Source organism: Callorhinus ursinus, unplaced genomic scaffold (assembly GCF_003265705.2).
Source record: "Callorhinus ursinus isolate GAN/ISIS: 27379988/994484 unplaced genomic scaffold, GSC_fseal_2.0 scaffold19, whole genome shotgun sequence".
Classification (NCBI taxonomy): Eukaryota; Metazoa; Chordata; class Mammalia; order Carnivora; family Otariidae; genus Callorhinus; species Callorhinus ursinus.
In genome coordinates this window covers 27764378-27779209 of record NW_027397081.1, presented here as the reverse complement: position 1 = coordinate 27779209, position 14832 = coordinate 27764378, and the positions used below count along the sequence as shown (strand labels likewise).

The 14832-nt window shown below is 43.8% G+C and overlaps 1 protein-coding gene across 9 annotated transcripts in view; it reads right to left on the bottom strand.

Moving 5' to 3' along the window:
* The window catches only part of NTM (neurotrimin), a 962773-nt gene that overhangs the window by 99880 nt on the left and 848061 nt on the right, over nt 1-14832 (bottom strand). For all 9 annotated transcript variants that reach the window (XM_073903994.1, XM_073903995.1, XM_073903991.1 and 6 more), the window contains one exon: nt 10974-11099. In XM_073903994.1, coding sequence (XP_073760095.1) covers nt 10974-11099 — 126 coding nt within the window. The remainder of the gene's footprint in view (nt 1-10973; nt 11100-14832) is intronic.

Genomic DNA, 14832 nt, shown 5'->3' with positions numbered 1-14832 from the left:
TCACTGGGGAGGATGGAATGCCAAGGTCAAGCACAATGCCCCAGTTGGAGTCCAGTGTCTGAACAACGGTGTGGGTCATTTTGCAAGAATGCAGTGAGAAAGTGGACAAGCCAAGGGTCATAAGCCCTGGGCTGGCAGGAAGTCTGAAACCAGACTTTAGACTTGTCTCAGAAGATCCAAAAGAAGCAACGGGTCAGAAATCAGGCAGGAAATCAATACACATTAAGAATATGGATCTTGGAGTCAAAGAGACTTGGATTTGAATTTCACTTTCGCCATTTCATATTTGTGGGAAAAATATCCTCTCAAATCTCCATTTCTTTATCACTAAAATGAAAACAATGTCTACTTCTTAGGGCATTTGTGAGAATTAAGTGATATAAAGTATGTAAAGCACAGTGCCCAACACAAGGCAATTACTATACAGTCGTAGCTCTTAAACTCAAGTGTGATCACAATCACCTGGGGGATTTGCTAATGTGCAGATGTCTGGGTCCCACCTTAGCTCTGGCTTATAAGCCAGGTGATGCTAATGTTGCTAGTGCAGGGACCAGCCTTTGAGGATGGCACGTGTTCCGGAGACACTGCTGGGGCTTGGATGCCAGCAGTGCATCTGGACCTGTGTGACCTTGACACATTAGCCTGACCTCTCTAAGCCTCACTTTCTCACTGGTAAAGCAGCCTAATCATGGACATGTTTCACACTGCTGTTGTGAATAATCCACACTGCCATATGTAAATGTTCAGAAGAGTACCTAGCACATTTTTAAGCAGCCACAAACTGTTATTGTTGACTTTGGATAATAGAGACTCTGGTTATAATCTCAGAAAAGCAGGCACATCAGATCAAGCCAAGATTCAGGATCCAAAAGTTGGTATGAAGTCAGAACTACACGTTGAAGTCCTGGTGAGAAGGATATTTGGAATGGAAACTTTCTCCAAGCTGGCATGGCAATTTTTGGTGGTTCCTCGATATGAGACCCCAAAGCCTTTAGTGGTCTCTAGCAGTGTGATGGTGAGGACGTCACTGTGGTTGTGGTTGGTGTTGAAGCCCTGCTGAGACCCTTCTCATACGCCAAGTAGAGCTGCCTACCGTAGGTACTCATCACAAATGGGATCTCCTGGCCTGGAGGGGTTGCCATTTTAAGAAGCCCTTTGCAGCTTACTCAGCCAGGGCTGGTTAGCATCTGTGGGGCAGATGATACAATTTTCTTGCTTTTATGTTTCCTTTTTTGTTCTATCAAAACAATTCTGCATAGTAACGGTCACCAAGTACCAATATAAATAGCCTGACTCAGGAGAGTGTGGGGAAAGATGCTGTTAGCAATGTCTGAATTCAGCAGACATCTGATTCTACAACATTTTTCAAGGGTTTTAAAATAATTGGGTAAAACCACAAACAGTGTCTGTGGTATGCACTCCTGCCCTTGGTTTCTAGATGGAGGCTTGATTTCATATGTTCTCAATCCAGGCACACTGAACTCATTAATTTCCCCACTAGTCTTTTTATGATTCTCCTCTTCTTTGAAGTTGGAAGTTGCTCAGCTATATTACTGCTTTAAACTAGATCATAAATTTTAAACTTACGAAAATGCTTATTGACATTGGCAAATTTTACCCTAACTGTATCTATCTCACTGTTTAATTTTACAGTTAAAGAGAATTACGGAGTTAAACAGTCATCTGTAAATGCCTTCCTCGGCTTTCTTCTTTTCCACCTTAGCCTGTGTGTCTGTGTTTAAACCGTTTGCTTAACGAGTTTCTGGATCACTTTGTCCCAGATTTGAGGTTGTGCCACTGGTTTATCTTTATCATAATAAATCACTTTCTCTGTATAGGTTGGGCCTAATACCGTATGCTCTGCTGCTACTCTGGACAGGAGATCTGCCACTTTCAATTATGATGCAATTATTTTTTTTTCTTCCACCATCAATGACCACTGTAATATCTTTTGCGATAGCAATTACTTGGTTCTCCCGGGATAGCTACTTGGGGGTACTCTGGGAATTTTAATCAAGCACATATGTTAATTAGAAAATGGTGGGGGGGGGTGAGGGAGGTGCTGATTAAGCACCTTTGAATATCTATCCATTCTGGCAATTGACTAAGCTTAGGCTTTTGTAAGGATTCAACCTTTTCAGAGAAAAGAATTTTAATTTCCTCCCCTTTTGTTCTTGTCTCATGGGTGGGAGGGAGAGGAAGGTGCCAGCTGGGGCTATGGGAGCTCAAGTCATTGGGCACCTACTACGTGTCATTATGGGGCCAGGTGCTGATGAGCACATTTAATCCTCAGTACGTCCATGTTAGAAAGGCTTTATTATCTTTGTCTTAGGCTCGGTTCTGGGGACAGACCGGCAGGGAGAACCTTTTCTTATAAATTCCTTCCACTGGTTTGGGAAATTTATAATAGTAAAGAATGATGTGAAGAGATGAAGCTGCTGTATCTTACCCTATACTCACTAAATCTGCTTTTGTTTTCAATTTTGCACCAGAAAGACTTAATTTTGAAAAGAATAGAGAGCCCAGATACGGACCCTCAACTCTATGGTCAAATAATCTTCAACAAAGCAGGAAAAAATATACAATGGAAAAAAGACAGTCTTTTCAATAAATGGTGCTGGGAAAATTGGACAGCTATGTAAAGAATGAAACTCAACCATTCTCTAACACCATATGCAAAGATAAACTCAAAATGGATGAAAGACTTCAATGTGAGACAGGAATCCATCAAAATCCTAGAGGAGAACATAGGCAGTAACCCCTTCGACATTGGCCACAGCAACTACTTTCAAGATACATCTCCAAAGGCTAATGAAACAAAAGCAAAAATGAACTTTTGGGACTTCACCAAATAAAAAGCTTCTGCACAGCAAAGGAAACAGTCAACAAAACAAAGAGGCAACCCACAGAATGGGAAAAGATATTTGCAAATGACATTACAGACAAAGCATTGATTTCCAAGATCCATAAAGAACTTCTCAAACTCAACACCCAAAAACCATATAATCAAGTCAAAAAATGGGCAGAAGACATGAACAGACACTTCTCCAAAGAAGGCATACAAATGACTAACAGACACATGAAAAAATGTCCATCATAATTAGCCATCAGGGAAATTCAAATCAAAACCACCTTGGTGAGATGCCACCTTACACCAGTTAGAATGGCAAAAATTGACAAGGCAAGAAACAACAAATGTTGGAGAGGTTGCGGAGAAAGGGGAACCCTCTTACACTGTTGGTGGGAATGCAAGTTAGTACAGCCACTTTGGAAAACAGTGTGGAGGTTCTTCAAAAAATTAAAAATAGAGCTACCCTATGACCCAGGAATTGCACTACTGGGTGCAAAGACAGAGATGTAGTGAAAAGAAGGACCATATGCACCCCAGTGTTCATAGCAGCAATGTCCACAATAGCCAAACTGTGGAAAGAGACAAGATACCCTTCAACAGATGAATGGATAAAGAAGATGGGGTCCATATATACAATGGAATATTACTCAGCCATCAGAAAGGATGAATACCCAACTTTTACATCAACATGGATGGGACTGGATGAGATTATGCTAAGTGAAATAAGTCAAGCAGAGAAAGTAAATTATCATATAGTTTCACTTATTTATGGACCATAAGGAATAACATGGAGGACATTAGGAGAAGGAAGGGAGAAATGAAAGGGGGGAAATCGGAGGGGGAGACGAACCATGAGAGACTATGGACTCCCGAGTAAAAACTAAGGGTTTTAGAGGGGAGGGGGGTGGTGGGATGCGTTAGCCCAGTGATGGGTATTAAGGAGGGCACATACTGCATGGAGCACTGGGTGTTATACAAAAACAATGGATCATGGATCACTATATCAAAAACTAATGATGTATTGTATAGTGACTAACATAACAAAATTAAATTAAATTTAAAAAAAGTAATGAAACATACTATATCCATAGATTGGATACCTCATTGTTTAACCATCACTTTACAGGGCCTGCAAACATCTGGTGCTGTAACTAGGCACTGAGAATAGAATAAAACAGCAGAACTCTTCCTGCGTTCCCTGATCCCTTGGACAAGTGGAGGGCCTCATGAGCCTATGAGTTGCGGTAAGAATTGCCATCATTAAAAATGTGTGTAAAGTGCTACGGGATCTCAAAAAAAGGAATGACTCACTTTGTCTGAAGAAAGTCACTGGAGGGTTTCAAACTGGTAGTTTTTGAGCATGGTCTTAAAACAAGAGTAGAACTCTATCCAAAAGTTGCAAGGAGATGACCTAGGGAGACCAGATGGTAAGTGCAAAGGTAAGCACACCAACTACGTGGTAAATGTCAAGTTGTTGGTGTGATTGCAGTGCGTGAGGAAAATGCCAGAACCAAATAATGAAAACTCTCAGTGTCATGCCAAGAAGCAAGAACAATAGTAATAAAGAAAAGTCTCTTCTGGAATGTTCATCACTACCTTGGTGTGACCGAGTAGGTGAGTAGTGGAATGAACTGGAAATCCAGCTGGACCTGCATTCAAGGCCCATCTCTCTCAGACAGATGGCCACCTTCTATCAGGCAGCCTCCACCCATGATGATGGAGTCATTAGAGGTAGCCAAAACCTCAAGGGCCAGACATTCCATAAAGCCTGAAGCAGAAGAATGGAGCTGGAAAATTCACACCTGCCCTTAGGAAGCAGAAATATAGAGCAGACACACTGGCCATTTCCCATACCCATATCTAGGGTGAAGGAACAGAGAAAAAAAAGCTCCTTCTCTCAACTGTGTCTCTTAGATTCTCACACTCTAGTGGAAGACAGGCAGGTAGCATGCAGCTCAGCAGGCTCCCTGGGCAGGGACCCTGCCCTGAAAAGTAACAAGAAGACACAGATCCCAAGGTTTCCTTTTTCTCCTCAGGTCCCTCTTTCTTTGGAACTTAGGCTACTAGCCTCCTGGTTTCATAGCACGAGTGGCCATGACTGGAGAGTTAATTTAGTCACTGAGTTCCCCTTGGCTTGCTGCAGAAAAGACTTATGGCCTGTACCAATTAACTACAGGGCAACCCAACCAAAATGAGAGTCCAAGAGTTGTCCAGAGTTGGCATAGAAATCTTTTATAAACATCTTTTCCTTTCTTTCTTTTTTCTTTGTGTGTGTGTGTGTGTGTGTGTGTGTGTGTGTGTGTGTGTGTGCTTTTTCGTTCTCACCTGCTGGGGGGTAACCATGTGTGGGTAAGGAGATGCTTTTAGTCCCATTTTGTCCTCCTTCCCTCCCATTTCCGGCTCTTCTTTGCTGGAGAGGTTTTTCTTGTCTGCCATCCTAATGATCCCTGTACCACATGGGGCCCCTGATGCTGGTGCTGACAGGCTGCTCATTAGTGCCAGGGTGCTGCAGTCAGCCGATGGCATGCCACAGCTCTGCTCCTGACACTTTTTCACAGAGCTGTCCCTGGAGTCATGGCGCCTGCCAGCTCTGGTTGAACCCATGCTGTGTTACCTCCGGTGCCAATTAGTGCTGCAGTGTCCTGCTTGGCTGGGGAGGAGGACCGTCAGTGCTGACAAATGGGAAAGTATGTGGGCGTGGCGGGGGGGGCACAGAGGGAAGGACTCAGGGCACTGGCAATGAGAAGAGCTTCCATCCAAGGGTCACTTTGTCCTCACCAACTTGGTGAGGTTTTGGTGCCTTTTAAAACTATGAGAAACAGGCCCAGAAAAACCAACTGCTCCCTGGGCCCCTTCAAGTAGAGCAGGAGAGCTGAGGTGGGAAGGGAAGAGATTTGGCAGCTGCAGGTATGGGTCCATGGCATGCTGTGGAAAGAGATGGGTTCCATAACAAGGGCTGGGTTTGGAACCTAATCGACATGTGGTCCTGCTCTAATTCTGCCCCTCAGAGTCTTTATATGGCCCTGGGAAAAACCAGTCAATCTCTTTCCCACTTTAATTCACATACAATGGGGGTGGGAGGGCAGGGAGAATTTTTCAACTAACATTTCTCTTTTTTTGTACTTATTTCTCTCTTTGTATTTTTATTTTTTTTTTAACCCATGAGGAGCAGTGGATTTTCCTATACTGTTGAACTAACTTTCCCTGGCAACATCCAGGATTCTTTTATGAAACCTTTGGGAGCTGCTGAGGGTTTAGGTGCAATTAGGGTTGGGAAAAGTAAGACACCAAAAGGATCAAGAGCCCCAGAAAGGCCAGATGAAGAAGAGGTGAGAGAAACACACACACCGGGAGAGTGACTGAGAGGAAGTGAGGGGGGCAGAAGGGAGCTCACAGAAAACCCACTTTCAAGGTCACTTGTGAGCCTTCTCAACTTTTTCAAAAGAGTACTTGAAAAGGAGTCTCTCCTTCAAGGAAAAGTCAAGCCCTGCCACAGCAGGTCCCCCAGTAGGGGAACTTCAGGGAAGGCTTGAAAATCCTGTGAAGACCCGAGAAAATGTCCTGGAGAATCCCCAGTAGAGCTTCAGCAGGAAACACACAGGTCTCAACAGCAACATCAAAGTGGAGGAGAATAGCTCAAGGATCAGGAAGAAGTCTTTGAACCAGGAGAACAGGCTTGCCTCTCTTGCACTGGCAAAGGTACGTGCTTATTTACTGAATCAAAAAATATTTCTTGAATGCTTTCTAGGTGCTGGACATTGTGCTAGAAAGCGAAGAAGCAAAGTGAGATGTAGGCCCTCAAAGAGACGTAAGTCTCAAAGAACTCATGGATCAGAAATCGGGACATCTCTGTAAACAGCTCACTGGACCTTACCCAGACCTCAACCAATAACTGGGTACAAAGTATTCTTTCAGCAGCCTTGGTGAGGTTTTTATTTTCAGTGTTTTGCTTGATGGGAGAGATGGGGAGGTCGGTGAGTGCACTCAAGAGGGCAGCTCCATTATGATGCTCAGTGATCCCTGATTCCATACGTATACAAGAACCCACACATCAGTCATCAGACTGATGCCTTCACCTGAGTTTCACAGTGGGTTCCTGGGGTGTGGCAATATAGGAATCTCAGCCTCCTCTCTAAAGCTCTTCCAATCCAACAGCAACTGGAGACATAAAAATTGGGCTTTGAGAATACTTTTCCATGAAGAGAGATGTCCTAAAAAGCACCTTTTAGGATAATCTGAAATAGATGGTATTTCTATTTACTTAGGGAAGACTCAGAGGAATAGAGGGCATTAAATGTATTCTTTTGGATACAGGAAGACTAGAGCCTAGGGCTGTGCAAAAATAAATTCTTGCATGCCTAGACAAGGACAAGAGACAAGGCACAGAGCCATAAACAGGGAATGTATCTAGAGGAGACAGGGGCCCCTGATGCCGCTTGGGCCCCTGCAGGAGGATGCTAGCGCTTGTACAGAGTTTGGCAACGGGCCAATCAAACATTCATGCAGATCCAGGTGGAATTTCCGTGTGAGACAGGGAAATGAAGGCACTTCTTTCTGAAAAGACCAAGGCCTGTTCAGGTGGAAACAACATCTGCACACTCCAAAACAGCTGTGTAGTGAGAGGGCAGGTATCTTTATAAAACTCATGTACTTTCTTCTTGACTTCTTAGGAGTGGTAGGTTCACGAGGGGAACTAGGAGACATATTGCCGATAATAAGAGGAAACTACCTCCCATGATGAATGGTAGCACAGAGTTGTGGTTTGGGAGGCCACCTTGGATATGGACAGTTGACAGTGGATGTGGATAACTGACATTTTCCCCATCTGTTGTAAAGTGCTAGGCAGATGGTTTCATGGACAAGGCCCCTCCACCCTCTTCCAATCAGATGTCACTCCCTGTGTACCAAATGTATGAACCATTACTAAAATGGTGGTTACTACTCTTATTCTCCTTTTCCATGTAAGAGGTGGTCAAGGCTAAAAATACATATTTTAAAGAGGTTTATATAAGTTTATTGCAAGCAGCACCCTATGAGTTATGATGGAAGAAACTAGGATTTTTCAGAAATGTACAAAACAATTAGATCGGTCTGGAGGGAGAAAAATGCAATGAAGCCATCAGTGTTGCCAGTGTGCTTAAGCCTCCATCAGCTATCCATTCAGGAATTATAATGGGTATGTGTGTGAGAATGGTCCAGACTGAAACATGATCTACCCACACAGAAGGGACAAAAGATGACAACAGCTCTCTGCCTCTGGAGTCTTTACTGAGAGGCGTCATACCTTTTTTTCTCCAAGGAACCCAAGCCTGTCCCAACTTATTTAAAATAAGTACCCCTTTGGAAATATTTAGTGGAGAAAGATGAAGGTCTGACTGCTAAGGTCTCCAGCTTCAGTTCAGATCTGGCAACAGCCCAATGACACCTCTGATCTCCAAATAATCAGTCACAGGTAAAACAGCACCCTGGTGAGTTCGAGGTGATTAGTTACTGCTTGGCATGTCTCATCAGTTTGAATCTGGGATAGATAATCTGGACCAGGAATCTGGAAAGGGCTGTTCATCTAAATTACTCTGATCCACAGGTAGATTCTGATTATCCTGCTCCTCTCCCCTTGATCCGTCTTCTGTTTCCATAGCAGCCAAAACCCCAGTAAAATGGAAGCATCTGGCAGAGGCTCAGGTAAAGTCCCCCAGGGAAATGAGCCTGTTGGATGGCCACAAAGGGGGAAAAGCACTCAAGATGTGCCAGTGTGAACTTCAGCAAGATGAAAGGAAGAGGGCTCCAATGCCAGATGAGAGACAGAAGTAATTGTGAGAAGAGAGGGTGGGGGCTGGGGGCAGGGAGGAAAGGAAATGTGGAAAGAAAAGAAATTAACGTACAAATGTTTAGGACGCTGAGAGAGAAAGGGAAAGTAAAGAATAAAAAGACAAACCATGAAGGAGTAAGACAAAAGGAGAAGATGTACAGAGGAGAAGGGGGAAAAAAGACCCAGAAAAGAACAAAGAGCTGAAAAGCCAGAAGAGAAAGAGAAGATACCTGACAGAGACAGAGAGAGACCTGCACGAGGGCAGGGCCCAGTGTCTCTTGACATAATGCAAAGTGGGTCTACCTGGGATGGTGAATGTTCCTCAGATTCTAAAGGCACAGACAGCCCTGGCATCCAATGGCACTGGGTGTCAGCATTAAGCAGTGATGAATGGTGTGCCCGTGGACTTAGAACGTCTGCCCATTTTGATGGCCCCTCCTTCCGATGTGCCCCAGGGCCATGTCTTCTTTCAGATGGTCCCATGCACAGCAGAAGCCTCCTCCCAGATTTTGGGCCAGCCCATTGTAAGGCCATTCCAAATTGAGAGAATCGCAGACATGCGGGTACTCTCTCCAGTCCCTCTGCTCACAGTGGTAACGTCAGAAATGGTGACATGGGATAGCTCGCAGCAATTCAGGCCAAACACACTGAAAACTTCATGTCTTCTCTGAGACCCTCCATCAGGGCAAATCTGTCACTATCTGGGAGAGGGAATTAGGTATTAGGGCCCATTCATAGCCCTAAATGGTTTTTATTTAAAGATCCAAGTGGAGTGGACACTGCGATGCTCTACCACCTTCAAGAGGGAAGGATGCCTGCTCCAGCGGATCATGTGCTGCTGGTGGGCAGAACTCTGGTGCCACCACTTATGCGGATTGTCTCACCTAAAGACCCCTGGCCCAAGGTTATGATCCTTCAGGGGACAGCCCAGATTCCATGACTGAATGCTCTGCTGATGTAAAAGACCAGCCTCTCACCTCAACAGAGAGCATTGCTGAAGGGGAATGCTAGCTCCAGAACTCTCCACAACCTCACCTGAGACATTCCACTGGTCTTCATGCAACTCAGCTTTTCCCTTGGCCCAACCCTGCTTCCTTCCCTTCCCTTTCACAGGAGTTGATCCCAAGAGCTCCTCAAATAAACTTCTTGCACACCAATCGCGTTCTCAGGGTCAGCTTTTGGGGACCCAACCTGCAACACTAAGCAGATATCCACTACTATGGTTCCTTTAGAATCTTTAAACCTGCAGTACTCAGCAATACACATACATTCATGCACACATGCACGCACACACACACACACACACACACACTTACACATACTTACTTAAATATAGTTCACATTAACCAGCAATAAGCACTGAAATGAAACATCTTTATTCATATCTCTGCTCAAATGTCACCTTTTCAAAGACCTTCCCCGACCAAACTCTGGTTCTTTTGTCCATGTAAACTGCTATATCTTCTCACCCTTTTCCCCACCTGTTATACTGTATATTCATTTTTTTCTTTTTGGTCACTTGTCTCCTGAGATATAAGCTCATGAGAACAGAAACTTGTATGTTTTGCTTTATTGCTACATCCTCAGGGCTCAAAAGAGTGCTTGGACTATTACAAGCAGTCAGCACATATTTAAAAACAAATGAAATAATTTAATGCACCTTGCATAAAAGCTAGCTTAATGATAAATGGCATCTCTCCTTAAATTCTAAAGGTTTAACGTTCAATCCATGAAAGCTCAAGACAACACTTGGTCTGGTCTCCAAAACATCTAGACATTTAGACAAAGCAAATTTTGCAATTTAGTCACACATTGCTCCATATTTGTTATCTAGGATTAATCAAAGTAAAACAACAACAAAACCACAAAGCAATTAATGGGCTAGGGACCAGATATTTGTCAATGCTGAAGAAGCAGACTTGGACATTTTCCTTTTCGGACTACGGCCATTCAAAGCTTTCATTCCTCATTGTGTGTTTGTGTTTTCAGTATCTTACAACAACCACCTGAACAATGCCACCAGCCCTGATTCTTCCGTCAGCAAAGAGGATCAGTGGAGTTCACCCGGGACATCTCACCACCATTTCACCCAGAAACAACTGGGATTCATTTCCCCAGGATTCAAGAGATCCTCAAATATGATTTCTGAAATTTTACAAGATATATTCCTGTCTTGCAGAGAACACCAAAATTTTCTGCAAAACCATGAGTACAATGTTATCAGGATATCAAAAATGTAGGACCCTTTGGGCAAAGTCACCAGTGCCATGACCGCCTAGCCATGGCCAACAATTCTTCCATTTCCTCTCTTACCTTTTGGGGAGATGTGTCTCCAGGTAACCGTAGGCTCTGGTCTACCCGTTGCTATGCAGGTGAGGCTGATATTGTTCCCTTCATTAATGGAGATATCTGAAGAAATCTCTACAATTTTGGGAGATACTGTGGAAACAAAACAGAGAGAAGCGAAATAAAAATCTTGTTAAAACATTTCTTTGTTGTCTTACAATGATAGTTGGCAGAACAATGCAGGGGCTGAAATATCGGGGCTGTAGGAGTAAATGATGAGAAATTAGAGGAATTAGCTTAAACTAGAAAGAAAATATCTTACCTTGAATTTAGCTTCTATTTCCTCCCATTTAAACACAGAGTCAGGGAGTCTGAATGGGAATGGATTCCACCTCAATATTGCAAGAACTGTTCTCCTAGCCTCCACCTGCTTCCTCCTCCACTCTCACCCCCACCCACCTCCGACACACATCCGCGAGTCATTCTCCACACTGCATTCAGAGTCTTCTTTATATAACGCAATTCTGATTTTATCATATCTCTGCCTAAACACCTCCAGGTGCTCCCTATTGCCTACCTGAAAATACTCAAGCTTCTCAGGCCTGCATACTGCGCTGTTCAGAATCAAGCATCAGTCTGTGTTTCCCCTGACATTCCCAGTCATCCCCCCTTTCCTTACCCTCCCTGTTATCCCTGACCCGCCATGTCCTTCCTGGCCGTCACACATTCAGGATCTGTATTGTTCCTTATGTCCTTCCTGCAAAACTTCTAGTCATCCTTTAAGGCCCAAATCAGATGCCACGTTGTTGCAGCTTTCCCTACCTCTACTCCTCTCTGTCCTCCACAAATTTAAGTTACAGCTGCTTCTCATCTGTGTTCCCAGAGTACATTACACATACCTGGTGGGGAGTCAGAGGGCACACCAGTTAGGCATAACACATTTGGTCTCTTTTCCTTCTGCACCCTAAATTTAATCCCCCAAGGAGGGGAGGGTCGTATCTAACTGGTAAAATTGGGAGTAGGGCCCCTGCTTCCTTCAGTCTTTCGTTTTGGAACCAGGCTTCTCTTAGGAACCTATATTCTGTTGCGGTCCGCTTCATATCTGATTCACAGGGACAGCATCCCACGTGGACCTGTAGACCCCACAGACAGCCAGCACTTGCCTGTGTGCACCTGTCTCATCCTGGGGATCCAGATTAGAAGCTTCTTGTTGCTGCACTTCTAAGCCTAATTCTCTAGTACCATCTTTACCCCCAGTGAACGTGATATTCAGTTCAAGTATGACTGCTCATTTGTCTTATCTGCCAATTGGTGTATAAAGCAAGGATGTCATTTATTGAGCTCCCAGACTGTAATTCTTGGCACTTATCCTACTATGTTTTGGTTATTTGCTTAGCGTCTCTCATCCACTAACCAAGAACATTTTGACAGCCTGAGCCATGATGTACTCATATTTATAGCCACAGCAAAAGCCCAACCAATATTTATAGAATGGAATTATAATGGTATTCAAGGGAACCACTTTCCAGCCTGCTACATGTCCGTAACAACATCAGGACTGGATCACTAACACGCATCAGTTCAGCCCACGGACACTAGTTTTGACACCTTAGTTCTTTACAAATTAAGTGGCCCCTCCAACCAGCTCACTTAGGGTTCTTCATATGAGGTCCTTCCCTTGAATAAGCCCCCATTTGAGCCATCAGAGTGTGCAATTCCAAGGCACATCATCCACCCAGTACACAATGCCAACTGTCCTGCTGGAGACTCAAGGAAACCTAAACGTCCACCTTATTCCCTGTCCCAAGGCCAGAGGATGACCCTCAGGTGGAAATCAGATTGTTTGGAAAATTTCCATGATGGCCTTTCTTCAACTTGAACTTCTGATTGTGTTAAGTTTTCTTCTCCATGAAAAGGGAGTATCATGGCAGTATCTTCTTCTGGCCTTCGTTCTTGCATATTGTCTCCCACCCCTTTCCTACACTCCAGCCAACTGAGAACACTCATTAATAAGCATGTGTTGCAATTTTGGTTCCTAATCCCCATGCCCTTGCTGCTGATTTTGGTCACTTAGGCTTTTCCCCCCGACCATGTATACCTATTGGAATCGTTCAAGGTCCAGTTGAGTTACCACCCCTTTCATAACATCTTCCAGATAGCTCTAAAAAGATACCTCTCTTTCCTGAGGGATCCCATAGCCTCCTCCAAGGCATTTAAAATAAACTTGTTTATGTTACCCCAGCCTCACCCTTCTTCTATGCCATAAAGTATCCGAATATAAGCTACAGAGCAAGAGTCTTACTCTTCTTTTTATTTTCTGCTGTCTTGAGTAGGGTGTCTTGCATAAAGTAAACACCATTTAATCATTTTTAGATTTAAATCCACATCGATCTTCAGACAGTGAGGCAGTGTGTGTATGTGTGTGTGTGTGGGTGGGTGTTTGCACATACACCTGCACTCTCACAGTTATTTCGTAGGAGAGTCAATGTGGTGAGGGCTGGAGAGTGACCATTGGTTCTATGATCCAGGACTCCTAAGACATAACACTGCAGATTTATGGCTGTACCAGTTTAAAAGCTAGATTGAATCTTCCAGGACAGAAATTTAATTGATGAGTTAATAACTGGACACTTGATTTGCTGACTATCTGAAGGATCCAAATTTTTAAATGCTCTTAGTCTTTTTTTTTTTTTAATTTTTATTTATTTATTTGACAGAGACACAGCGAGAGAGGGAGCACAAGCAGGGGGAGTGGGAGAGGGAGACGTAGGCTTCCCGCTGAGCAGGGAGCCTGATGTGGGGCTCGATCCTAGGACCCTGGGATCATGACCTTAGCAGAAGGCAGCTGCTTAATCACTGAACCACCCAGGCGCCCCTAAATGCTCTTAGTGTTAAAATCATTTAAACTTGATGTATTTTATTCAGAATTTTAACTGGAACAGTCATTTCTTGTACCACCAGTCCCCCAACCCATACATTTGTCTGGCCCTTGCCCCCACCCATCGTTGGCACCCACAGAGTTTGCTTGCTTCCTGGAGGACAGGCTGCTTGCATAATGACTGTGCTGGCCTTGCAGACGCTGCTTCAACTGTGCAGGTAAGTAATTTATTGATCTGTAAAGCACTCTGAGATGCTCTGCAAGGGATTATGTCACGCCAACGCCATGCAATAAAATAAAAAATGATGGACTTTGTGAACACAGGGTGATTTAGGGTTTGTAGTTGGAAGTGTGCTTAAAGTACATTTTAAGTGGAAATCAGGCTGGGTAATGAATTACTCTTGCTTTGGAAGGGTTTACTGGGAGTTCATTTTCCTGGCTTCTTACATGATAGCTAATCTGCTAATCATACACTAGAGAACAATGGACAGTCCCCAAGTAGAAGAGAAGGTGTTTTGGGCCAGAGCTGTCAGCACAGTAAGTATATTAAATGAGACAATCATACCTCATGCTTGGAAGAATCATCTAGAATTGTCTCCCTCCACTAACAATTGGAAAGTGTCCAACTTATGAAGTAGAAGTTGAAGAAATGCTTGCTGTCCTTTCAATCCTGAACAGTAGTGCAGCTCAAAGGTGGCAAATGGCCCTGAATGAGTTTGAAAGGCAGACCATTCATGGCATCGAGCTGAGGTCGTTTGACCAGAGGTGCAGTCCCAATTATCAGACCTAAATTGGCATAGTGCCTAAGATGCTGGGGATTAAAAGTATCATTTTTCTAGGTGGCAAGTGCTAGCACACTGTCAGTATTTAAAATTAAATTGAATTGATAAGGATGCACTGTGGCCTTAGCTAATTCATGTTCATAAAACTGTTCTGGTCAACTAAGATAGGGCTATTTATATATTTATATTGTTTCCATGGATACATTCTGCATCTTACCTCTTCTCA